At 40.4% G+C, this 27,472-nt stretch overlaps 1 protein-coding gene across 1 annotated transcript in view; it reads left to right on the top strand.

Annotated features, from left to right (window-relative positions):
• The window catches only part of TMF1 (TATA element modulatory factor 1), a 197,874-nt gene that overhangs the window by 16,760 nt on the left and 153,642 nt on the right, over nt 1-27,472 (top strand). The window contains exons 3-5 of the mRNA XM_053720684.1: nt 980-1,083; nt 5,918-6,044; nt 6,342-6,447. Of these exons, the coding sequence (XP_053576659.1) occupies nt 980-1,083; nt 5,918-6,044; nt 6,342-6,447 (337 nt within the window). The remainder of the gene's footprint in view (nt 1-979; nt 1,084-5,917; nt 6,045-6,341; nt 6,448-27,472) is intronic.

Below are 27,472 nucleotides of genomic sequence, written 5' to 3' on the forward strand. Positions count from 1 at the left end.
ATATTTAAACATTCAATATTAATATCCCAAAGTGTTAAATGTCCCTTTAAGTATAAACCACTGCTTAGCACTTTTTTATTACAACACTAAAACAGACTGTTTTATATCCCTAAAAAAGTAATAGACGTTAGTTAAACCTTCATGATTCAGACAGCATACGATTAAAAAAAAAAAAAATATCCAATTAATTTCTTTTATATAGTTACACATAGTGTTCAAGACACGTAGACACACCTACCTTAGTATGCTCTCACAGAAAGGAGACGTGTTTACAAGATAAGAGTTTCATGTGATAATAGAATTGTGAGTTCTGTGTCTCTTTACATTAAAGGGATAGTCAAGTCCAAAAAAAACTTTCATGTTTCAAATAGGGCATGTAATTTTAAACAACTTTCCAATTTACTTTTATCACCGATTTTGCTTTGTTCTCTTGGTAATCTTAGTTGAAAGAAGGCTAAGGGCTCATATGATAATTTCTAAGCTCTTGAAGGTCGCCTCTTGTCACATGCTTTTTTATTTCCTTTTTACAACAGGGGAGAGCTAGTTCATGTCAGCCATATAGATAACATTGTGATCACGCCCGTGGCTTGTGGCAGACACTGCACTAATTGGCTAATTGGCAGACACTGCACTAATTGGCTAAAAAAATCTATGAAAGTCAATAGATAATAAATAAAATTTGATGTGATCAGGGGACTGTCAGAATAAAATTTAAATACAAGTTAATCACAGAGGTAAAAAGTATATTAATATAACTGTGTTGATAATGCAAAACTGGGGAATGGGTAATAAAGGGATTGTCTATCTTTTTAAACGACAACATTTCTGGTGTTGACTGTCCCTTTAAGTATAATTATAAACCATATACAATTATTTTTTGTTTAAGGGAACACGCACCACTTTTTGTTTATTTTGTGTGTTTACAGGTAGTTGTAAACTAATGAATGATGTAATAACAGCGCTCATTTGTTATGTGCAGATAATAGATGAACTTACAATCAGACTGGAAAAGAGAGAGACACAACTTTTATCAATAAGCAAGGAGAAGGCATTATTAGAGGAAGCTCATGATAACCTTAATGAGTAAGTACGTATGGCAGCTGTGTATTATTATATTTATCAATAAGCAAGGAGAGGTATTATTAGAGGAAGCGCATGATAACCTTAATGAGTACGTACGTATGACAGCTGTGTGTTATTATATGTATCAATAAGCAAGGAGAGGTATTATTAGAGGAAGCTCATGATAACCTTAATGAGTACGTACGTATGACAGCTGTGTGTTATTATATGTATCAATAAGCAAGGAGAGGTATTATTAGAGGAAGCGCATGATAACCTTAATGAGTACGTACGTATGACAGCTGTGTGTTGTATGTATCAATAAGCAAGGAGAGGCATTATTAGAGGAAGCGCATGATAACCTTAATGAGTACGTACGTATGACAGCTGTGTGTTGTATGTATCAATAAGCAAGGAGAGGCATTATTAGAGGAAGCGCATGATAACCTTAATCAGTACGTACGTATGACAGCTGTGTTATTATATGTATCAATAAGCAAGGAGAAGGCATTATTAGAGGAAGCGCATGATAACATTAATGAGTACGTACGTATGACAGCTGTGTTATTATATGTATCCATAAGCAAGGAGAAGGTATTATTAGAGGAAGCGCATGATAACCTTAATGAGTACGTACGTATGACAGCTGTGTGTTATTATATTTGTCTATAAGCAAGGAGAAGGTATTATTAGATGAAGCGCATGATAACCTTAATGAGTACGTACGTATGACAGCTGTGTTATTATATGTATCAATAAGCAAGGAGAAGGTATTATTAGAGGAAGCGCATGATAACCTTAATGAGTACGTACGTATGACAGCTGTGTGTTATTATATGTATCAATAAGCAAGGAGAGGTATTATTAGAGGAAGCGCATGTTAACCTGAATGAGTACATATGTATGACAGCTGTGTGTTATTATATGTATCAATAAGCAAGGAGAAGGCATTATTAGAGGACGTGCATGATAACCTTAATGAGTACGTACGTATGACAGCTGTGTGTTATTATATTTGTCTATAAGCAAGGAGAAGGTATTATTAGATGAAGCGCATGATAACCTTAATGAGTACGTACGTATGACAGCTGTGTTATTATATGTATCAATAAGCAAGGAGAAGGTATTATTAGAGGAAGCGCATGATAACCTTAATGAGTACGTACGTATGACAGCTGTGTGTTATTATATGTATCAATAAGCAAGGAGAGGTATTATTAGAGGAAGCGCATGTTAACCTGAATGAGTACGTATGTATGACAGCTGTGTGTTATTATATGTATCAATAAGCAAGGAGAAGGCATTATTAGAGGACGTGCATGATAACCTTAATGAGTACGTACGTATGACAGCTGTGTTATTATATGTATCAATAAGCAAGGAGAGGTATTATTAGAGGAAGCGCATGTTAACCTTAATGAGTACGTATGGATGACAGCTGTGTGTTATTATATTTATCAATAAGCAAGGAGAAGGCATTATTAGAGGAAGCGCATGATAACATTAATGAGTACGTACGTATGACAGCTGTGTTATTATATGTATCCATAAGCAAGGAGAAGGTATTATTAGAGGAAGCGCATGATAACCTTAATGAGTACGTACGTATGACAGCTGTGTGTTATTATATTTGTCTATAAGCAAGGAGAAGGTATTATTAGATGAAGCGCATGATAACCTTAATGAGTACGTACGTATGACAGCTGTGTTATTATATGTATCAATAAGCAAGGAGAAGGTATTATTAGAGGAAGCGCATGATAACCTTAATGAGTACGTACGTATGACAGCTGTGTGTTATTATATGTATCAATAAGCAAGGAGAGGTATTATTAGAGGAAGCGCATGTTAACCTGAATGAGTACATATGTATGACAGCTGTGTGTTATTATATGTATCAATAAGCAAGGAGAAGGCATTATTAGAGGACGTGCATGATAACCTTAATGAGTACGTACGTATGACAGCTGTGTGTTATTATATTTGTCTATAAGCAAGGAGAAGGTATTATTAGATGAAGCGCATGATAACCTTAATGAGTACGTACGTATGACAGCTGTGTTATTATATGTATCAATAAGCAAGGAGAAGGTATTATTAGAGGAAGCGCATGATAACCTTAATGAGTACGTACGTATGACAGCTGTGTGTTATTATATGTATCAATAAGCAAGGAGAGGTATTATTAGAGGAAGCGCATGTTAACCTGAATGAGTACGTATGTATGACAGCTGTGTGTTATTATATGTATCAATAAGCAAGGAGAAGGCATTATTAGAGGACGTGCATGATAACCTTAATGAGTACGTACGTATGACAGCTGTGTTATTATATGTATCAATAAGCAAGGAGAGGTATTATTAGAGGAAGCGCATGTTAACCTTAATGAGTACGTATGGATGACAGCTGTGTGTTATTATATTTATCAATAAGCAAGGAGAAGGCATTATTAGAGGAAGCGCATGATAACCTTAATGAGTACGTACGTATGACAGCTGTGTGTTATATGTATCAATAAGCAAGGAGAAGGTATTATTAGAGGAAGCGCATGATAACCTTAATGAGTAAGAACGTATGGCAGCTGTGTGTTATTATATTTATCAATAAGAAAGGAGAAGGTATTATTAGAGGAAGCGCATGATAACCTTAATGAGTACGTACGTATGACAGCTGTGTGTTATTATATTTATCAATAAGCAAGGAGAGGTATTATTAGAGGAAGCGCATGATAACCTTAATGAGTACGTACGTATGACAGCTGTGTGTTATTATATGTATCAATAAGCAAGGAGAAGGTAGTATTAGAGGAAGCGCATGATAACCTTAATGAGTACTTATATATGACAGCTGTGTGTTATTATATGTATCAATAAGCAAGGAAAATGTATTATTAGAGGAAGCGCATGATAACCTTAATGAGTACGTACGTATGAAAGCTGTGTGTTATATGTATCAATAAGCAAGGAGAAGGCATTATTAGAGGAAGCGCATGATAACCTTAATGAGTACTTATATATGACAGCTGTGTGTTATTATATGTATCAATAAGCAAGGAGAAGGTATTATTAGAGGAAGGCCATGATAACCTTAATGAGTACTTATATATGACAGCTGTGTGTTATTATATGTATCAATAAGCAAGGAGAAGGTATTATTAGAGGAAGGCCATGATAACCTTAATGAGTACTTATATATGACAGCTGTGTGTTATTATATTTATCAATAAGCAAGGAGAAGGTATTATTAGAGGAAGCGCATGATAACCTTAATGAGTATGTACGTATGACAGCTGTGTGTTATATGTATCAATAAGCAAGGAGAAGGCATTATTAGAGGAAGCGCATGATAACCTTAATGAGTACGTACGTATGACAGCTGTGTGTTATATGTATCAATAAGCAAGGAGAAGGCATTATTAGAGGAAGCGCATGATAACCTTAATGAGTACGTACGTATGACAGCTGTGTTATTATATGTATCAATAAGCAAGGAGAAGGTATTACTAGAGGAAGTGCATGATAACCTTAATGAGTACGTATATATGACAGCTGTGTGTTATTATATGTATCAATAAGCAAGGAGAGGTATTATTAGAGGAAGCGCGTGTTAACCTTAATGAGTACGTTTGTACGACAGCTGTGTGTTATTACATGTATCAATAAGCAAGGAGAGGCATTATTAGAGGAAGCGCTTGATAACCTTAATGAGTACGTACATATGACAACTGTGTGTTGTTATATTTATCAATAAGCAAGGAGAGGTATTATTAGAGGAAGCGCATGATAAACTTAATGAGTACGTACGTAGGACAGCTGTGTGTTATTATATGTATCAATAAGCAAGGAGAAGGTATTATTAGAGGAAGCGCATGATAACCTTAATGAGTACTTATATATGACAGCGGTGTGTTATTATATTTATCAGTAAGCAAGAAGAAGGTATTATTAGAGGAAGCGCATAATAACCTTAATGAGTACTTAGAAATATTGTACAGTATTCTGTTTTGAATAGTCCCTATTAAAGGGACAGTAAAAATAGTTTATTTCGACACTGCACAGATAGCTTTTCAAAACCTTCTTTCTCAGGTACTATTACTGCCCTCGCAATTGACTAATGGAAGCTGACTCCAGCTACTCTGTATCTCAGTGCTGGCGTGGGAGCACATTATTGCTATCGCGTAGGTGCCTGATTTGTCTAGCCCTGGTCTTTATAATCTATTGTTTACTGTACCTTTAACACCTTTTCTGGAAAGTAATAATTCAGTGTAGACCACTGGTTTTCAGACCTGTCCTCACACTTCCTAACAGGCCACATTTTGTGGATATCCGAACTGGAGCATAGGTGAAATAATCAGCTGATTTGTAAACATAGTGAATTTACCTGCACTCATCCAAGGTCATCCTGAAGACCTGGCCTGTTGGGGAGGCCTGAGGACAGGTCTGAAAACCAGTGGTGTAGACCAAGTGCTAGATTTATCAACATGTTGTGAACCTGTCTGCATTTCATTGAAAATTGTGGGGCGTATTTGTTCCCCATATTTACTATCTGAAGTGCAATGCTACTCCCTGCACTTGTACAACCAATTGCATGAGAATAGGGCTTGTCAATCACCCAGTTTAAACCACTGCTTTATAAATATCAGTTGCTGGCTCAATGATGGCGCAAAAGTTTCTCACTCAGATTTTGCAGGTGTCTGCATTTAATAGTTGACATACATGGTAAGTTTAATACATATTGACAAACAAGAAATGCAGTATATATGCACCTATGTAGTGTGACACGCACATTACTGCGGTTCTACTGCACATACTGTTAGTTGCTGTATTTATCACAATTAGGTTTCATTTGATTTTAGTGAAATGTTAAGGCTTAAAGAAGAAAGCCACAGTAGCCTCTCCCTGAAAGACGAGTTTACTCATCGAATAGCAGAAGCTGAAAGGAAGGCACAGCTGGCCTGTAAAGAGAGGGATACGACCAAAAAGGTACTTTACTAACCATTCTATTCATTCATTTGGTGCTGTAACCCCTTAACTGCCAGACAGTGGTGCAACTCATTGCTAACAGTACCTCGTAAACCTAAGGGACATCGTGATCACAATTAATTGTGTCTCTGTAATGGTTTAGAACTTCTAGTAAATTAACGGCCTTTAATTCTGTTTCTGTGCTTGGTACTAAAAGTTTGCTCCTTATATCAAATAGTAGATATTACTGCAGTCACCCAAGCTCTTAACCAAGACAGAAGTGTGTAAAAATTAATGTGATTTGCTTTTCATCTGTAGGAATTAAAGATATTGAAGGAGGAACTGGCTACAAGATTACACTCCAGTGAAACTGCTGAAATAATGCGAGAAAAGGATGAGCAAATTAAAGGCCTGTTAGAGGAAGGTAGGTGTCCTATCTGAGGCGCAGGTAGTTATATCCCATCTGAGGCGCAGGTAGTTATATCCCATCTGAGGCGCAGGTGCTTATATCCCATCTGAGGCCCAGGTGCTTATATCCCATCTGAGGCCCAGGTACTTATATCCCATCTGAGGCCCAGGTGCTTATATCCCATCTGAGGCCCAGGTGCTTATATCCCATCTGAGGCCCAGGTGCTTATATCCCATCTGAGGCCCAGGTGCTTATATCCCATCTGAGGCCCAGGTACTTATATCCCATCTGAGGCGCAGGTACTTATATCCCATCTGAGGCCCAGGTACTTATATCCCATCTGAGGCCCAGGTACTTATATCCCATCTGAGGCGCAGGTAGGTATATCCCATCTTAGGCGCAGGTAGGTATATCCCATCTGAGGCGCAGGTAGTTATATCCCATCTGAGGCGCAGGTAGTTATATCCCATCTGAGGCGCAGGTGCTTATATCCCATCTGAGGCGCAGGTAGTTATATCCCATCTGAGGCGCAGGTAGGTATATCCCATCTGAGGCGCAGGTAGGTATATCCCATCTGAGGCGCAGGTAGTTATATCCCATCTGAGGCGCAGGTAGTTATATCCCATCTGAGGCGCAGGTAGTTATATCCCATCTGAGGCGCAGGTAGTTATATCCCATCTGAGGCGCAGGTAGTTATATCCCATCTGAGGCGCAGGTAGTTATATCCCATCTGAGGCGCAGGTAGTTATATCCCATCTGAGGCGCAGGTAGGTATATCCCATCTGAGGCGCAGGTAGGTATATCCCATCTGAGGCGCAGGTAGGTATATCCCATCTGAGGCGCAGGTAGGTATATCCCATCTGAGGCGCAGGTAGGTATATCCCATCTGAGGCGCAGGTAGGTATATCCCATCTGAGGCGCAGGTAGGTATATCCCATCTGAGGCGCAGGTAGGTATATCCCATCTGAGGCGCAGGTAGGTATATCCCATCTGAGGCGCAGGTAGGTATATCCCATCTGAGGCGCAGGTGCTTATTTCTTTCTTATAACACGGTGAGTCCACGGATCATCTAATTACTATTGGGAATATCACTCCTGCCCAGCAGGATGCGGCAAAGAGCACCACAGCAAAGCTGTTAAATATCACCTCCCTTCCCTCCAACTCATTCATTCTCTTTGCCTTTGTTAATAGCAAGGAAGTGGTAAAGTTTAGGTGTTTGAAAGAAGATTCTTTAAGCAAGATTTTATTATTTTTCAGCAGTGCAATTTTGTTTTGCTTTGTCCTAGGGTGTAACCATAGTCCATATCAGTCTCTTCAGTAGAGTGGTGGCTTTTAAGCAATGGGAACTTGTGGGGCACAATCCTCACTGCACCTCCCATGTATTTAATGCTGCCCTAACTTTGAAAGCCTGAGTAAGATTACTCAGTCTTTGTTTTTCTACCATAAGTCCATGTGAGGGAACTGGCCTCTCAAACCTGGTGAGCTGCCTTGCTGCCTGGCAGATTTCTGAAGGTAAGTGCTGACTTTATTATTCTGGGAACATATGCAGGAAAACTATGGCACTTTAAAATCAGTTTATGGGACAAGAGACATTCTCCTATTGCTTAGGGGATCATGTTAAAGGGACAGTCAACACCAGAATGTTTGTTGTTTAAAAAGATAGATAATCCCTTTATTACCCATTCCCCGGTTTTGCAAAACCAACACTGTTATATTAATACACTTCTTACTTCTGTGACTAACTTGTATCTAAGCATCTTCTGACCTCCCCTAATCACATGACTTTTAGTTATTATCTATTGACTTGCATTTTAGCCAATTAGTGCAGTGTCTGCCACTAGCCACGAGCGTGATCACAATGCTATCTATATGGCCTACATGCTGTGAAAAGCAAATAAATAGAGGAGGACTTCAAGGGCTTACAAATTATCATATGTGCCTTCCTAGGTTTGCTTTCAACTAGAATACTAAGAGAACAAAGCAAAATTGTTGATAAAAGTAAATTGGAAAGTTGTTTAAAATTACATGCCCTATTTGAAAAATGAAAGTTTTTTTTTTTTTTGGACTTGACTGTCCCTTTAATATCGGCAGTAATGGCAGGCACTGGGGACGAGGAGACTTAGGCTCAATATGTGGTGTTTTATTTTTTATCTTACTCCCAGCGGCTTTAGAATATATTTAGCCGACCGGGAGGTTAATTTTGTAATGCCCACGATGGGCGGGGTTAGCTGAGGCGGCAATTTTCTGTTGCTCGCCTTTTCCTCCTACACTTCCTGTGTTCCGGAGCAGAGATAGCTTCGTTGCAGTGTTTATGGTTACCGGACTGCAATTTACAGCATATAGAAGTTGAGTCCGCTTAGGTGTAGAGGTTGTCCGGAGTGTTTTTGTGACAGTTTATTTTCTTGCAGAAAAATAAAACAGTTTCTTTTTAACATTTAAAGAAACAGTAACTTTTTTGTTTTTTGTGTGTGGTAATTTCTAATTAAAATATCAGTTTATTTATCTATTTTGTTTATTTGTGAATAAAGATGGACCAAGAGGGCCTGTATGATCTTACATGTTTTGATGCTAATGTGAAACCACCAATCCCTTTCTGTTCCTCATGTATTTAAATTACTGGGATAGACTTTTTTCTGAGCCATCATTGTCTAAGGTGGATGCTGTTCAGGAGTCTACTGACAATGTTCAAGATATGCCGCAGCTTTCTCCTCAAGTGTCCCAAATGTTATCGTCCACACATGCAGTTCCCTGCGCTTCCTCTCATACTCCGCCTGGAGTTATGCTGCAAGACATTGCTTCCCTCATGTCCTCTGCGGTATCTGATGCGTTGTCCTCTTTTCCCATGCTGCAGGGAAAGCGCAAGAGGAAATGTAAATAATCAGTGAGTAAGGTTTCTGACACAGTCGTGGCTATTTCAAATGTTCCCTCCCAGAAATCTGAGGAGGAAGATACTTCGGTAGCATCTGAGGGTGAACTCTCAGGCTCAGACAGTGTAATTCCTTCTTCTGATACTGAACTTGTATCCTCCAAGTTTAAGCTGGAACACCTCAGTTTGTTACTTAAGGAGATTTTGGCTACCTTGGACGACTCCGACACTACTGTCGTAGTCAATCCTAAGAAGTCTAGTAAGCTTAACAAGTATTTTGATGTACCTTCCATGGTGGAGGTTTTTCCTGTACCAGATCGGGCTACAGAGATTATTGCTAGGGAATGGCAGAGACCGGGTATCCCTTTCTTTTTCAAGATACGATGAGTCCACGGATTTCATCCTTGTGGGATATCGCCTCCTGGTCAGCAGGAGGAGGCAAAGAGCACCACAGCAGAGCTGTATAAATAGCTCCTCCCTTCCCTCCCAACCCAGTCATTCTCTTTGCCTGTGTTAGTGAATAGGAAGAGGTAAAGTGAGGTGTTAGTTTAGATTCTTCAATCAAGTGTTTATTATTTTTAAAATGGTGCCAAAGTGTGCTATTTTACTATAGGGTGTAGCTGTATTCCTTGTCAGCCTCTAGATTAAAGCTACAGGTGGCTTTAAAGCAATGGGAACTGGTGGGGTTTTGCCCTCACTGTGCCTCCCATACTAGTTCTGCCCTTCTTGATTGATGGTCTTAGCACATAGTAACTAAGGCCCTTCTGTGTCCACAGAACTACAGGAGGGAGAAGACCTCTTGATCCTGTGTGACGTGTCATACTGTCGCTCAGCATAGAGGTAAGTGCAGTCTTTATTTTTCTGGGAAACTTGCTATCTCAGAAATGGCTGTACTTTTTCTGTTGGGGAGACACACAGGCTCTCTGGGAAGGGCTTTCCTTGCTAACAGAGTGTGGGTTCTCATGTGGCAATGTCAACCGACACTGTAGCTTTATATTGTCAAAAGCTATATTCTTTGCTGCGTTTTATCTTAGTAGGACAACACAAAAGGTTTACTGGCTAATGTGTACTGGCTGACGCTGGGGATTGTTACTGGAGACTCCGGTTCATGGTTGTGTATTTCGTGGCACTAGGTGGATTTTTTATTGCATGCCTTGCCCCTGACTAAAAACATGTCTGTGTCGGCTTATAAATATAGTACAGACGACGGCGTTCTTCTCGGGCTTAGGTGATGCCCACAAAGGACGGGGCTTCCTTTGGCGCGCTGGGGCTGGAAAGAAGCCGCGCAGCGTATGTTCACTTACGGAAAGTCCCGACTGTCGGTAGCCATCAGCATTGATGCAACGACCGCATGGTTGCGAGTTAAGAAAACGGTCTTGGACGTCGTTGGATCGATCCGGATCTTGTACCTAAGACTGGTCGGTGGACTGTGGGGGCAGGTAGGCGCCTCAGCAGAGCTGTTGAGGCGAGGTGCTCTTTCCTTACTTGTATCTGAAAACACAAAAGGTTGTTAATCGTTTTCATTTTGCAAAGGTGCAGTACTTTGTCAGAATCTCTTGCACTGACAAGTTTTTAGCTCAGTTAAGCTGCGTATGTTTTGGCCATAATTTAAGTAACAATATTTTTTAAAGAGACAAAACCAATTCTTTATTTTTGCTTGCTTTTCTGTTAATCATGGATTCAGATGTTATTCAAACTGTTCCATGTTCCATGTGTTTGGATGCCACTGTGGAACCTCCTGTTCCTTTTTGCCCTTCATGCGTTGAGAGGGCTTTGCACTATAGAGACCAAATATTTTTTGATAAATCTTTGTCTAAAGTGGATGCTTTTCAAGAGTCTACGGGTGAGATGCAGAGTATGCCGCAGCTTTCTCCCCAAGCGTCACAGCTTTTAACGCCCGCTCAGGCGGTGCCATGTATTTCGCAAGTTTCTGCAGCATTTACATTAAAAGACATTGCTGCAGTGATGTCTTCTACACTTTCTGATGCGTTATCTAACTTTCCCATATCGCACGGCAAACGTACAAGAAGGGAAAATTGTGTAGTCAATGCAGCCTCTGATTCTCTGATGGCGATTACGGACGTACCCTCCCGGAGTTCTGAGTTGGAGGGCACGGAGGTCCTGTCTGAAGGCGAACTCTCTGATTCTGGGATTGCCTTGACCCTGACTGATTCTGAGGTCTCTTTCAGGTTTAAGCTTGAACACCTTCGCTTATTACTGAGGGAGGTGTTGATTACTCTGGATGATTGTGACTCAATAGTGGTTCCTCCAGAAAAATTGAGTAAGTTGGACAAATACTTGGAAGTTCCTTCTTATTCAGATGTTTTTCCAGTTCCAAAGAGGACTTCAGAGATTATTGCAAAAGAATGGGAGAGACCGGGTATTCCCTTCTCCCCTTCTCCCATTTTTAAGAAGATGTACCCTATAGCCGACGCTATTAGGGATTCTTGGCAGACGGTCCCTAAAGTAGAGGGAGCCATTTCTACCCTGGCCAAACGGACTACTATTCCTATTGAGTATAGTAGTGCCTTTAAGGACCCTATGGATAAGAAGTTGGAGGGTCTCCTTAAGAAGGTTTACGTTCACCAGGGATTCCTTTTGCAACCGGCGGCCTGTATTGTTAGTTACCAGTGCGGCCGCTTATTGGTTTGGTGATCTGGAAGAGTCTCTTAGGACAGAGACTCCTTTGGAAGAGATACAGGATCGGATTAAGGCTCTTAAGTTAGCTAATTTGTTTATTACGGATGCTTCTCTGCAGATTACTAAATTGGCGGCTAAGAGTGTGATTTTTGCCATCTTATCACGCAGGGCTTTATGGTTGAAGTCTTGGTCTGCGGATGTGTCCTCCAAGTCTAAGCTTTTGGCTATTCCTTACAAGGGAAAGACCCTGTTCGGGCCTGACTTAAAGGAAATTATTTCTGACATCACGGGAGGCAAGGGTCATCTCCTCCCGCAAGATAAAAAGTCCAAACAGAGAGGGCGAAAGAGTAATCTTCGTTCCTTTTGAAATTTCAAGGGAGTCCCCTCTTCCGCTAAACAGGAAGTGAATTATTCACAAGCCAAGTCCACTTGGAGACCCAACCAGTCATGGAACAAGGGTAAACAATCCAAGAAGCCTGCTGCTGCTACTAAGTCAGCACGAAGGGTCGGCCCCCGATCCGGGACCGGTTCTAGTAGGGGGCATACTCTCTCTCTCTTTGTCCAGGCTTGGATAAGAGATGTTCAGGATCCCTGGACACTGGAAATTGTGTCTCAGGGGTATCAGTTGGAGTTCAGAAATTCCTCCCCCAGAGGAAGGTTTCTTCTTTCTCGATTATCTGCAGACCAGATAAAGAGAGAGGCGTTCTTACATTGTGTAAGAGACACCACCTCCATGGGAGTAATATGTCCCGTTCCGGTACTGGAACAAGGACAGGGGTTTTATTCAAATCTGTTTTGTAGTTCCCAAAAAGGAGGGAACGTTCCAACCTATTTTAGACCTCAAAAGTCTGAACAAGTTTCTCAGAGTTCCATCTTTCAAGATGGAAACCATTCGTACCATTCTTCCATTGATCCAGGAGGGTTAATTTATAACTACCGTGGATCTAAAGGATGCATATCTTCATGTTCCGTTTGAACCTATGCATTCCATAGATATTACGTTATTATCTTGGAAAGTTTTATTTTTGGTTGATATTTCTTCTGTTCGAAGAGTATCTGAGCTTTTCGGCTTTACAATCTGATTCTCCTTATCTTATTTTCCATTCGGATAAGGTGGTGTTACGAACCAAGCCCAGTTTTCTTCCTAAGGTTGTTTCAAATAAGAATATTAATCAGGAAATTGTTGTTCCTTCCTTATGTCCTAATCCTCCTAAGGAGAGATTGTTACATAATTTGGACGTGGTCCGTGCTTTGAAGTTTTACTTACAGGCAACTAAGGATTTTCGTCTATCGTCTTCCTTGTTTGTTGTTTGTTCTGGGAAACGTAGGGGTCAGAAAGCTACGGCTACCTCTCTTTCCTTTTGGCTGAAGAGTATCATCCGCTTTGCATATGAGACTGCTGGTCAGCAGCCTCCTGAAAGAATTACGGCTCATTCCACTAGGGCTGTGGCTTCCTCATGGGCATTCAAAAATGATGCTTCTGTTGAACAGATTTGCAAAGCTGCAACTTGGTTGTCTCTTATTCGATACCTTTGCCTCGGCAGAGGCTGTTTTTGGGAGGAAAGTTCTTCAAGCAGTGGTGCCTTCCGTTTTGGTAAACCTGTCTTGTCCCTCCCGTTTCATCCGTGTACTATAGCTTTGGTATTGTATCCCACAAGTAAGGATGAAATCCATGGACTCATCGTATCTTGTAAAAGAAAAGGAAATTTATGCTTACCTGATAAATGTATTTATTTTTCGATACGATGAGTCCACGGCCCGCCCTGTTTCTAATATGACAGGTTATTATATTTTTGTTAAACTTCAGACACCTCTGCACCTTGGTTTTTCCTTTCTCTTCCTAACTTCGGTCGAATGACTGGGTTGGGAGGGAAGGGAGGAGCTATTTATACAGCTCTGCTGTGGTGCTCTTTGCCTCCTCCTGCTAACCAGGAGGCGATATCCCACAATTAAGGATGAAATCCGTGGACTCATCGTATCGAAAAAGAAATACATTTATCAGGTAAGCATAAATTTTCCTTTTTTCTCCATTCCCTATTTTTAAGAAGATGTTTCCTATTGCAGACTCTATCAAGGAATCTTGGCAGACTGTCCCCAAGGTGGAACGGGCAATTTCCATTTTAGCTAAGAGGACCACTATTCTCATAGAGGATAGTTGTTCCTTTAAAGATCCTATGGATAAGAAGTTGGAGGGGTTGCTCAAGAAGATGTATGTACACCAGGGTTTACAATGGCAACCTGCGGTGTGTATTGCTACCGTAACTAGTGAGGCGGCATACTGTTTTGATGCGTTGTCTGATTCTATTCGGACAGACACTCCCTGTTAGGTGTCCCCTTCAGGGGGTAAGTGTCAGTGCAGGCCAAAGCCTGGGGCCTAGTGTACCACCTGAGGCATATGTAGATTACCTGATAAGGGCCCCTTAGAATGACTCAGACCACGCAGCATTATGATCAAAAGCCAATTCTGTTTATTGCACAGTGCAAGCCTTTCTTATAGTGACATACAGGGTTAAGGGGATGACACGTTAGGACCGCGTCATCTTACACAGTTATACAGAGCAATTTACAAGGAAAAACTGGAACATGAGCTTCAGGTGGGTAACAAAACTCTATTATGGGAATGAATATGGGAAACTTTAACAGACGTGAGACTCACTCACTCACTGCCACCTTGCCCGGGGGAGTTTTATCTTAAAAAAATCCTCCCGTCAACTGGCATTCATATATTTCTTGCGCGCTTATCACCGACAGGACTCACAATACCTGTCGTGTCCCAGCACAGGACTGATTACCTGTCTGGAGGGGTATCACAACTGCCGGCAGGACTTTAACCTCCGCAAACCTGTGCTTCAACCACAGGAACCCCTTTAACCTTATATCATTATCATCAACACCTATTACCAGACTAAATTTAGGTTCAAATTCACAGAAAGAAAGCATGGTAAAAGCACTCATAGTTACTCCCTGCGAATCCCACTGTCCTGACGCCAAAACTGTTAGGTGTCCCCTTCAGGGGGTAAGTGTCAGTGCAGGCCAAAGCCTGGGGCCTAGTGTACCACCTGAGGCATATGTAGATTACCTGATAAGGGCCCCTTAGAATGACTCAGACCACGCAGCATTATGATCAAAAGCCAATTCTGTTTATTGCACAGTGCAAGCCTTTCTTATAGTGACATACAGGGTTAAGGGGATGACACGTTAGGACCGCGTCATCTTACACAGTTATACAGAGCAATTTACAAGGAAAAACTGGAACATGAGTTTCTCATAACAATATTTACAGAGTCATAACAAACTACCATCTGCAGAGACAACCGAGTGTCTAAAGCCTCTTGTTTACATTATCTTATTCTATCTTACTTCTAGGCATTAAGCCAGGGTACATTGGCAAGGCCGAATAGCTAAAGAAACTCATAACATGCATATAATTCTCACTGCATAATACCCCAGTATAATAAAGTCTATTCATTACAAAATGGCTGCGAGGAACAAGATGGCTGCGAAGAACAAGATGGCTGCCATCAGGTTCATATTACCCCTAACATACCATCCTTTTATTCTAGCAGAATAACATAAAAATAGACAGGCATAGAAAATTAGTAAAGCCTTACTAAAGAGAAAAATATTCGCATGTGGTGATATACTGTTATAGACTAATTGTCACTGCATATAGGTACAGTCCCTCCAATACCTTCCATCTATCCTCCAGCCCTCCCAAAACTACTGGTCTACCAGCACAGAGACCCAACCAGCCCCCCATCTACCCCCAAACAACGCTGCATCATCTATCTCTCCACCTGCATTGCTAGCACCCCCCAATATGTCCAACAGTTCCTTTTCCACAGTAAAGCATGACATAGCAACAGCACAACTGTCTCTAGGTGGCCTCTGAATACTTTAAGAACAGTCTTTGTCCATTTGAGAGCGCTGCACCTTGACACTTTGCTATAATACAGTTCTCCAACAGTTCATTTGCAGTAGGGGTGCTTATCCACGGTTCTTCCGCAGGGAGATACTGGAAATCTGATGGTTTGTTCATGGGGTAGACAAGGCAACCAGTGGATACCCATGGCAAGCAGACACTCGAGTCACAGGGAGTCTAGGAAGCAAACAGAAACAGTACAGGATGAGTACACACCGCAATACAATCACAATTATGTCCAAATAAAACGTCACTTTCATCCTATGTCATTTAAAATCAAACAAAACATTGTTGATATATAATACAACCTAAATACATTGACATTTCTCAGAGAATAATTTACAACTTCTCTATACACTTTTAAACGATACTTCATGAATACTACGCAAGTGAAAACCTGTCAGACTTCCTCAAGGGCCTGAATGTTTATGCTAAAACTTATGCTAAGGCCTGCCCTGTAGTAAGAATGGAAATAAATGAATTTCTTTACAATATCACTTTGAACTTCTAAAAAATAAAAGAACCTTGTGTTGCTTTATTCTGGATGGCTGCTATCTATAATGCTTATAATTCTCCAACCTAAATTCTCTCACACTCCTATATGAGGAAAGCATACAAACAGAACATCATTTAAAACTACAAGCTCTTTTAAAGGTAAACACATCTTTATGGTAAGAATTACTCTCTTTGACAAACATCAGGAATGACCAAATTCACTTTGTAGATACCGTACTAATTAATAAAAGGGAAAAACACCTTTGCTTTCATAAACTATAATTATGCTATTCCCTGAAACATTTCTCTGTATATTTACTATAAACTTCTAGCTTAGACGTGTCCTCCTTATGTTCTAAAGGGTGAAGGGTCTAAAATATTATGCTATGTTGCAGCATTTTCCTTGAACATATTTTCTTATACTCAGTGGGCCATTCAATAGGGTACAATACTGCAAAGTTCACAGTTACCTTTATCTAAAAAGTTACTATGTTAAGCACATAAACTACAATGTGCACTAATACCAATGAAGCATATGATTTCTTAGACCAAATATGATCAATAAAAATAAAACAAATACAAGAGAATACAAAACAAGCAATATAAGGAATAGGGTTAAAACAATACTCCCCTAATTTAATTGGTTGATCCTGTAACAGCATAACAGGACTTCCATATCGAGCGGTAAGGCACAGTCCAGAGAAGGATAGTCTTTATGTCCTGAAGACACACATCAGAGAAAACAGTCATGGATTACCCAGAGTCCAGTTCTGGGGCTGGTACCAGCATGCAAAGCAAAGAATGGATCCAAAGATAGTTCAGTAACTTTTTTTACTGCAGTATGATGGTTAAAACAAGCTTGACAAAAGGTCTCTCATCTTCATTTTTTCTTTCTTTAAAGGTTTACTTGCTTTCAATCTTTAATCTTTTGAAGAGTGCACTTATGGAATTTTGCCTGTACAGATTTTACCTAAATAAGAAAACTCAAAAATAATTCAGTTAGTGTGTTTCAATTTCTGAAGACAGCATACTCTCATCCTGCAAATACAAATATGTTAAGAACAAAATAGAAAAATAAAACATTTTAGGCCTCTGAAATATGAGAGCAAGATACAACACAGAAAGACAATAAAAAGATCTAATCCACCAGGGAGGGAAAAAAAAGGAGTGGGGTGTGGGTGTACAGGCTACGACCGGGGTGGCCAGCAAGGTAGATGCTTTTCCGTGGCCAGATTCCCAATGAAGGAAAGTTCTAGACAATCCTAGGGACGTAGTGCACCCTGCATAGGGGTAAGACAAGGAAATTTTAGGGCACAGCTGGTGGTTAGACAATAACATTGTACAAGGAGATTCAAAACGTTTTAGGTTCACCTCCTAAAAGCAATCACCCCCATTACATAACGATATTCATCAATACTCTTCAATACTTCCCCCATGTTTGCGCGAAACATCTCATGTGACACGCAAACACAAGATAACAAGAAACTAAACGATAAATCATGCACTCCACTCATGCAGAGACAATTCTCAATAGCAAGCAAAATGAAATACACTTCACAATTCAATATGCTGTCCACAAAAGAGAAAAACATAACAAACAATGAAAACCAATCGTTCTTGTCTTACACCAAACGAAACATTAGCTGCTGACACAAATTTCAAACAACCACAATTAACTTAGAATGCAACACATATTCTGACATTCGCTGAAATGCAACACACTCAGAACATGACAAACAATTAAAAACATCCACTATGTACAAAACTTTAATATCACACAAAGAAAGCAATCACAGCAGATGCCCAAGAAACTTAAGTTGCAGATTGCACAAATAAAATTGCGCTTATTTGGGAAAGATCAGATAACCACAGTAGCCACTGTTAAAGGGACATTCTAGGATAAATGAAAATTCATTATTCAGATAGGACTTTTAATTTTAACCAACCTTCCTAGATTAAACCAAACATAGGTAGGCTCATATGCTAATTTTTTAAACCTTTGAGGACTGCCTCTTATCACAGGCTGTATAAATCTCATTACAACACCAAGAGACAGAATACACGTAAGCCATATAAATAAAACCAAAACTGTGAACAGATAAATTAGCTAGTTATATAAATGCAGTAGAATCAGATAAACTGTGCATCATTTGTTTTAGGGGTGTTTATTTCTAGACACCTTATAGACCACGGCTTAACTGTTAAGCAGCAATCAAAGTCATTGCAATAATAGTGGTAGACTAGTTAATAACCAAATAACTATATATTTTTTAAAGTGTCACTGAAATCACTTCATTAAATAATATCTCATTTATTTATTGAACGCAGTGGGGGTTATTTTAAATAACAAAGAGTTATATCTGTGAGATACAGTTTGACAGCCACAGAAATAAAATTATCATTTTTTAAGCTATATTCTATGACAGAATATAATATAAATACTTGTTTCTTTGTAGTGAGCAATTTATAGTTATCATTTTTTATAACATAGAACACCAGTACTGCCGCTTTAAATGTACAGTGCAAATTGTTCTCTCTGTAACAAAGCCAAACACAAGAGAGAAACTTCTTTTCTTTTTTTTTTTAAAGAAAACCAAAACATGCACAGTGTTATCAGTCTTTCTCAAGGATAGTGAGGCAAGCTAAAAGTTTCATTTCTACTTAAAGGAGAAACACTGTTTACTGCTTAAAAATATAAAATTCACACTAAAACTTGATAAATGCTAATTAGTTTAACCACAACAAAATTATTGGATTTAACGTTGTATATAATTTGATATTCCCCATTCTGCAGCTCTCCAGCCAAATATAACAACCGTATATAACACAAAAATAAGCTTTCTACAAAAGAATACTAATACAATTTCCCCTTTAAATTATTCCCAATGATCCTTATAATAAAAAAATGCATACTGACGTTCATTAAATAGCCTAAACAAGCATTAAACAGCATAAGAACGCACTCACAGTGGGATGCAGGCTAATTAAAGGGACATTTTAACCAAACGCAAAAATAATCTTTAATTGAAACTGCTAACACAGTGAAATATACTAGTGTTAGGCTTACAGTAAACCTCATCGTCTTTTATGTAAATATTCCCTTAAATTCTCAGATGTTATACCAGTTTTCCTGTATCCCTTTAAATATTTTCTCTCCTGTTTTTTTCTGTTTTTTTTTTTTTTCTTTTCTGTCCTCTAGTCTCACGGATCCCTACACTAAAATTGTAGACAACTTATCACTTCAGTTTGCATTACAGAGAGAATTAAGTTATGCTGCAAAAAAAATATCTGCTATCTGAACAGCAAATTTAAAATAAATATATACAAAGAAAGGTCTCTAAAAATATATTTAGCAAACTACTAATACAGGGTTATTGCACTGGTTCTTTAAATAATAAAATGACAATTTTCTATTGCTCCGTCTACGCATTGAGCTCTGATTTTCCAGACAAATATAAGATAATATGCTGCTTGTATAACAAGTCATGGACAATACATTAATAGCAACACCTTGTTACAGTGAACCGTCCCTTTAAGGACTAACCATTCATCACGCAAATTACATATGTATATCCTAACCATAATTTAGGCTGCTTGTATGATTTACCACACCAATTTCACCTCTGTACTGTAGCATGACCTGCAGATTAATTTACTTGCAACAAAAACGGACGCCCTTTTAGAAAAACTTTCAATTACAGCCTATAAATATATTTCATTGTGTGCACCCACGCCGTGCACAGACCTTACAAATACAACATACGTTAACCCATTAATCATACCAGAAACAGTTTCATATTTACCAGAGCGTGACAAAAAATCCCACACACCATCGCACTTTCAAAGCCGTTACTTCACTTGCAAAAACAATATCATATCTTTACATGCCGAACAACAATTATCACTTAAAACTAAAACTGCATATGAATACCACATACTTAAAACATGCTGGTGACTTTAAAATACAGGTATATAAAATAACATTACCAAATATCTTCTAAAAACGTCTGATTTCCCAGCATAGAAACAGAAGGAAACATTATTACGATACAGACACACAAGTTCATTTCATCTCGCATACCAAAGATTCACTCCCTTTTTTCCTTTCTCAGAAAAGCATCTATTTCATAGCGTACAACATACATATATATATATATATATATATATATATATATATATATATATAAAAAAAACACTAGATTAACTTTTCACCATGTCCACAATGCATTTTTTTTTTCTTTCCGATTCCACGCAAAATGGCCATTTTTTTGCCTGGAGTGGGATAATCATTTTCAAATAATACATTCTGTTTTTTGGTTTAAAGCAAATCTGTCACACGCATACCACAGTGAGAACCTACAGACCATCACACATTATGCATCTCAATATACAAAATTTCATTTTTGTTACTGCAAGCAAACAAAAAAATCTTACAAACGAAGCTGCTGTAACAGGTTTCTTTTCTTTTTTTTTTTCCTTCTGATCTATGTGCGCGCTCAGTGGTGGCCCCCCTTCTTTGCCTGCTACATTCTTAAACACAGAGATTTCTCTATTTATCAAACAGCAGTACTTACTGACAGTGTTTTAAAAAAATATTTCTGTCTTTTGCAGAAACTATTAACTCTTCTTTTCTTTTACCTTATACATGTAATTTTCTCTGTGCATTCTTATCAATGAGCAGTTCCCAATTCTCAACACAATAATAGCCACAATAATAACATGCACAGCCACTTAATATTTTCTACGCACAGCATCATTTTATATAGCAGCAAAAGCAAGCATCAGATATCAACATGAGCTTCAGGTGGGTAACAAAACTCTATTATGGGAATGAATATGGGAAACTTTAACAGACGTGAGACTCACTCACTCACTGCCACCTTGCCCGGGGGAGTTTTATCTTAAAAAAATCCTCCCGTCAACTGGCATTCATATATTTCTTGCGCGCTTATCACCGACAGGACTCACAATACCTGTCGTGTCCCAGCACAGGACTGATTACCTGTCTGGAGGGGTATCACAACTGCCGGCAGGACTTTAACCTCCGCAAACCTGTGCTTCAACCACAGGAACCCCTTTAACCTTATATCATTATCATCAACACCTATTACCAGACTAAATTTAGGTTCAAATTCACAGAAAGAAAGCATGGTAAAAGCACTCATAGTTACTCCCTGCGAATCCCACTGTCCTGACGCCAAAACTGTTAGGTGTCCCCTTCAGGGGGTAAGTGTCAGTGCAGGCCAAAGCCTGGGGCCTAGTGTACCACCTGAGGCATATGTAGATTACCTGATAAGGGCCCCTTAGAATGACTCAGACCACGCAGCATTATGATCAAAAGCCAATTCTGTTTATTGCACAGTGCAAGCCTTTCTTATAGTGACATACAGGGTTAAGGGGATGACACGTTAGGACCGCGTCATCTTACACAGTTATACAGAGCAATTTACAAGGAAAAACTGGAACATGAGTTTCTCATAACAATATTTACAGAGTCATAACAAACTACCATCTGCAGAGACAACCGAGTGTCTAAAGCCTCTTGTTTACATTATCTTATTCTATCTTACTTCTAGGCATTAAGCCAGGGTACATTGGCAAGGCCGAATAGCTAAAGAAACTCATAACATGCATATAATTCTCACTGCATAATACCCCAGTATAATAAAGTCTATTCATTACAAAATGGCTGCGAGGAACAAGATGGCTGCGAAGAACAAGATGGCTGCCATCAGGTTCATATTACCCCTAACACTCCCCTTGAAGAGATCCAGGATAGGATCAAGGCCGTTAAGTTGGCCAATTCCTTTATTACGGATGCTTCCCTACAAGTTATCAAGCTGGGAGCAAAAATTTCTGAGTTTGCCGTACTGGCCCGCAGAACTTTATGGTTAAAATCCGGGTCTGCGGATGTGTCGTCTAAGCGTTTGGCGTGTCCTTACAAGGGTAAGACCTTGTTTGGCCCGGGATTGGCGGAAATTATTTCTGACATTACAGGAGGAAAGGGTCATTTCCTCCCTCAGGATAAGAGGAATAAGTAGAAGGGACGTCAGAGTAATTTTCGTTCCTTTCGAAACTTCAAGGGTAAGGCTTCCTCTTCCTCTACCAAGCAGGAACAGTCCAAGTCTTCCTGGAGGCCCAACCAGTCTTGGAACAAGGCAAAGCAATCTAAGAAGCCCGCTAATGACTCAGTCAGCATGAAGGGCCTGCCCCGTTCTGGGACCGGATCTTGTGGGAGCAGACTTTCTTTCTTCGCTCAGGCTTGGGTTCGGGATGTTCAGGATCCCTGGGCGGTGGACATCTTGTCCCAGGGATACAAACTAGAGTTCAAGACCTTTCCTCCCAGGGGCAGGTTTCTGCTCTCAAGATTATCTGTAGACCAGATAAAAAGAAAAGGGGTTCTTACACTGTGTTCGGGACCTTTCTAATCTGGGAGTGATAGTTCCTGTTTCAATGCAGGAACAGGGTCTGGGATTTTACTCCAATCTGTTCGTGGTTCCCAAAAAAGAGGGAACATTCAGACTAATTTTGGATCTCAAAAGTCTAAACAAATTCCTCAGAGTACCGTCCTTCAAGATCGAAACTATTCGTTCCATTCTTCCCTTGGTTCAAGAGGGTCAATTTATGACAACGGTAGATTTAAAGGACGCGTACCTGCATGTTCCCATCTACAGGGATCATCGCAAGTTTCTGAGGTTCGCATTTCTAGACAAACACTTCCAGTTTGTGGCTTTCCCATTTGGCCTTGCCACAGTTCCCAGAATTTTTTCAAAGGTTCTGGGATCCCTGTTGGCGGTGCTCCGGTTGCGGGGCATTGCAGTGGAGCCTTATCTGGACGACATTCTGGTTCAGGCGCCATCCTTTCAACAAGCAAACTCCCACACGGAGATGTTGTTGTTATCCTTCCTGCGATCTCACGTATGGAAGGTGAATTTGGAAAAGAGTTCCTTAACAACTACAAGGGTAGTGTTCTAGGGAATCATAATAGATTCCCTATCAATGAAAATTTTTCTGACAGAGGTCAGGAAATCAAAGATTTTCTATTCTTGTCTGGTGCTTCAGTCCTCTCCTCAGCCATCAGTGGCTCAATGTATGGAGGTGATCGGTCTGATGGTAGCTGCCATGGACATCCATTCCGTTTGCCCGTTTCCACCTCAGACTTCTGCAGTTATGCATGCTCAGGCAGTGGAACGGAGATTATGCAGATCTGTCTCCATGATTACATCTGGATCAGGAGACAAGGGATTCTCTTCTTTGGTGGTTGTCTCAGGATCATCTCTCCCAGGGAACCTGCTTCCGCAGACCCTCCTGGGTGATTGTGACAACGGACGCCAGCCTGCTGGGATGGGGAGCAGTCTAGGGCTCTCTAAAGGCTCAGGGGACATGGACTCGGAAGGAGTCTGTTCTACCCATAAACATTCTGGAGCCGAGAGCAATCTTCGATACTCTTCTGGCCTGGCCTCAGTTAGCTTTGGCTCGGTTTATCAGGTTCCAGTTGGACAACATAACTTCAGTGGCTTACATCAACCATCAGGGGGGAACTCGGAGTTCCTTGGCCATGACAGAGTTAGCCAAGATTATTCAGTGGGTGGAGACCCACAACTGCTGTCTGTCTGCGATCCACATTCCAGGAGTGGACAACTGGGAAGCGGATTTTCTGAGCAGACAAACCTTTCACCCCGGGGGAGTGGGAACTCCATCTGGAAGTGTTTTCCAGCTTGATTCTCAAATGGGGACAGCTGGAACTGGATCTCATGGCATCTTGGCAGAATGCCAAGCTCCCGAGGTACGGGTCGAGGTCAAGAGATCCTCAGGCTGTACTGATAGATTCTCTGGCGGTCCCTTGGAATTTCAGTCTTGCATATCTATTTCCTCCGTTCGCTCTCCTTCCTTGGGTCATTGCTCGAATCAAACAGGAGAGGATGTCTGTGATCCCCATGGCACCAACGTGGCCCTTCCTTCACCCAAATCTAGTTTCTCTGAAACTGACTGCTTGGAGATTGAACCCTTAATTTTATCTAAGCATGATTTTTCTAAATCGGTCATTGAGACCATGATTCAGGCTCGTAAGCCTGTCACCCTGAAGATTTACTATAAGATATGGCGTAAATATCTGCATTGGTGTGAATCCAGAGGCTTTGGAGAAGGGTTTATCGGCAAGTTCCTTAAAGGGTCAAATATCTGCCTTGTCTATTTTGTTAAATAAACGTCTGGGGGATGTACCAGACGTGCAATCGTTCTGTCAGGCCTTGGTCAGAATCAGGCCTATGTTTAAACCGGTTACTCCTCCCTGGAGTCTTAACCTTGTTCTTAAAGTTCTTCAGCAGGCTCCGCTTGAGCCTATGCATTCCTTAGATATTAAAAAAAAAAAAAAAAAGAAAGAGGGCGCCTCATAGTGTATTACGTTCAGTGGAACTGCTTAACGTTAACAGGTAATATGCTCACCAGAACAAATTGCACCGTGCTGTGACCGATGCTTGAATGCAGGCTAGCACTTAATACAGTGGCTAGTACACTGTCATCTGTTCCTTAGCTGAAGATCGCAGTAGTAACTGGAGTCAGATGGTCGTCCCAAACGGAGATATTACCGATTGTGGAGAAATTCGTCTGAAGCTGAGTCAGCATACAAAGGACAACTTCCAAAGCGTTAGTTGAAACAAACACTTTATTATCTTTTTGCTGCAACCCGTTTCTTGACCACACAGTGGTCGTTTCCTCAGGCAAATGCAAAAAATCAGTCTTGTTTCTTGTTGCTATTTCATCTGCTCGTAGAGTTTCAGAGCTCTCGGCATTACAGTATGAGTCTCCTTACCTTTATTTTTCATTCGGATAAGGTGATTTTGCGTACTAAGTTAGGGTTTCTCCCTAAAGTGGTTTCAGATCGGAACATTAATCAGGAGATTGTTGTTCCTTCTTTATGTCCTAACCCTTCTTCTTATAAGGAACTACTGCTGCACAACCTAGATGTGGTGCATGCTTTGAAATTCTATTTACAGTCTTCTGCTCTGTTTGTGGTTTTCTCTGTTAAACATAAGGGGCAGAAAGCTACGGCTACTTCTCTTTCTTTGTGGCTGAAGAGTATCATTCGCTTGGCCTATGAGACTGCTGGACAGCAGCCTCCTGAGAGAGTTACGGCTCATTCTACGAGGGCTTTTTCCTCTTTCTGTGCATTCAAAAATTAAGCTTCTGTGGAACAGATTTGCAAGGCTGCAACTTGGTCCTCTCTTCACACTTTTTCAAAATTCTATAAATTTGATACTTTTTTTTTTTTTTTAAAGTTTTTATTGAAATAAATTACCATCAGGTACAAAAGTCAAATGAAAACTATACGTGGAGCATGCAGGCTCCTACTTTACATAAATATAACAAATCTAACCAATTCAAACACTTGGGAGTAATATTTATATATGTTATACAGAATAATACTAGTACTGTATAAGACTCTTTGAAATAGGTATAAAGCTGAAGGGGGGAGGGGGAAGGAGGGAAGGGTGGGTGGAGTGGGGTGTTGGGAGTTGGAAGGAAGCTCTATCGTAGAAATAGGCTGTTTGAGGCTACTTAACGTGCGTTTCTGAGTTTAATGTTAAATCACTTGAAGGCAGTTGAGGTGTGTTGGTGGTCAGGCTTGGTTGCTCAGGTATAAATCCCTGGAGGATCTAAAAAGGAATGTTGTTAGTGAATCGAGTCTGGGATGATAAGGCATCTATCCTTGTTTTGCTAATGAGGTCATCTGATGGTCAGCAGATGAGCTAATGGTAATGATATCTAGATGGTTGGGATCTCTCTGGTATATGGTTAAAAGAAGTTAGGCATTCTGGTACTCTGAGGGAGATGGTTCATCTGCTGAACAGAGTAAAGAGTACTTGTTGATATATAGGGTTCAGCACAGGGCAAGTTAGCACAGTGATAGCATCGTGTGAAAACAACAAAAACAACAATTTATACACATTAAACAACAGTAAACAGCATGCATAAGCGTCATAAATTTTGATAGATTTGAAGAAAAAAAAATTGTGATAGGCAATACCAGGTGCTCTGGGAGAACGTTTGCCCCTACCGTGGAGTGAGTGCACAATCAACAAGAAAACATTTAGAGGACCCCTTTCGTTATGTGAGTAGGTATCAGCGGTTATTATATAAAAGGGCAATGTATGCATAGCGTGGTACTATCATGAGGGCGTTAACTGTTACATGGCCCCTGTGGTAGGAACAATGCTAAATATGATATGGAAACAAGTGTTTTTACGAAAGCAGGTAAAATATAACTAAACAACGAGTGTATTTAATTTTAACAAAAGTCCTGGTCTGCCTTTATATTAAAAGAGCATTGCTAATACTGTGACTAGAACGTAAAGGCTGCAATTGATCTTATGCCAGATCTTACGGCAAAGTTCACAGGGAATCAGCCTATCCCAGCTCTACTCCACTCCGGTGTGATATGACTGCACAGGACACTGTCCCCGGCATAGGTCCTCCGTGCGGGTATGAAGGGTCGGGAGGTGCACATGATCTCAAAAGTTAGTTATATGGAGCCAAAAAGAATTAGGTCCCAATGTGGAGTCAAATAAAGTTTCCACATAAAGACACCATGAGAGCTTGTACTTGCCGTATAACCATCTGATCGAAGTATGTGCTCCCCAGACCCGGCTATAGTCTGGACTTCCACATGGAGCGCCGCTTACCCAATGCCTTGTCGCCAGTCTCTGAAGGCTCTCGCAGGAATAGTGCGTCGGACAGCCAAACAATATCTCTCTGTGGTCAGCAAACAGCGGCTCTCCCGAGGTCCCAGGACAGAAAAGGGAAAGTTTCTCCAAATGATGTACATTATTACTTTCTCTGGACAGTATTGTAGTTAGGCCCTTTCCCACTCCTGTGGTCATGTCAGGCTGTAAGTGCTTAGCAAGCCGTTTTACATCTGTCACCGGAGCATCTGCTGGTATTTGGCTTGTCTCTTGTAACAGGTCAGCCCTCCTCACATTAACAGGCCACCTCGTCATTTCGACCCTTGAAGGAGTGACAGAGCATTCTGCTTGTTTCTGTAATGCCGTGATCTGCCCAGACTCCCACAGGCTCTCGAGTGCTGTGTGTACTTCTGTGGTCAGAGCCCTTTCTATCTC

Source organism: Bombina bombina, chromosome 7, assembly GCF_027579735.1.
Source record: "Bombina bombina isolate aBomBom1 chromosome 7, aBomBom1.pri, whole genome shotgun sequence".
In the NCBI taxonomy this organism is placed as follows: domain Eukaryota; kingdom Metazoa; phylum Chordata; class Amphibia; order Anura; family Bombinatoridae; genus Bombina; species Bombina bombina.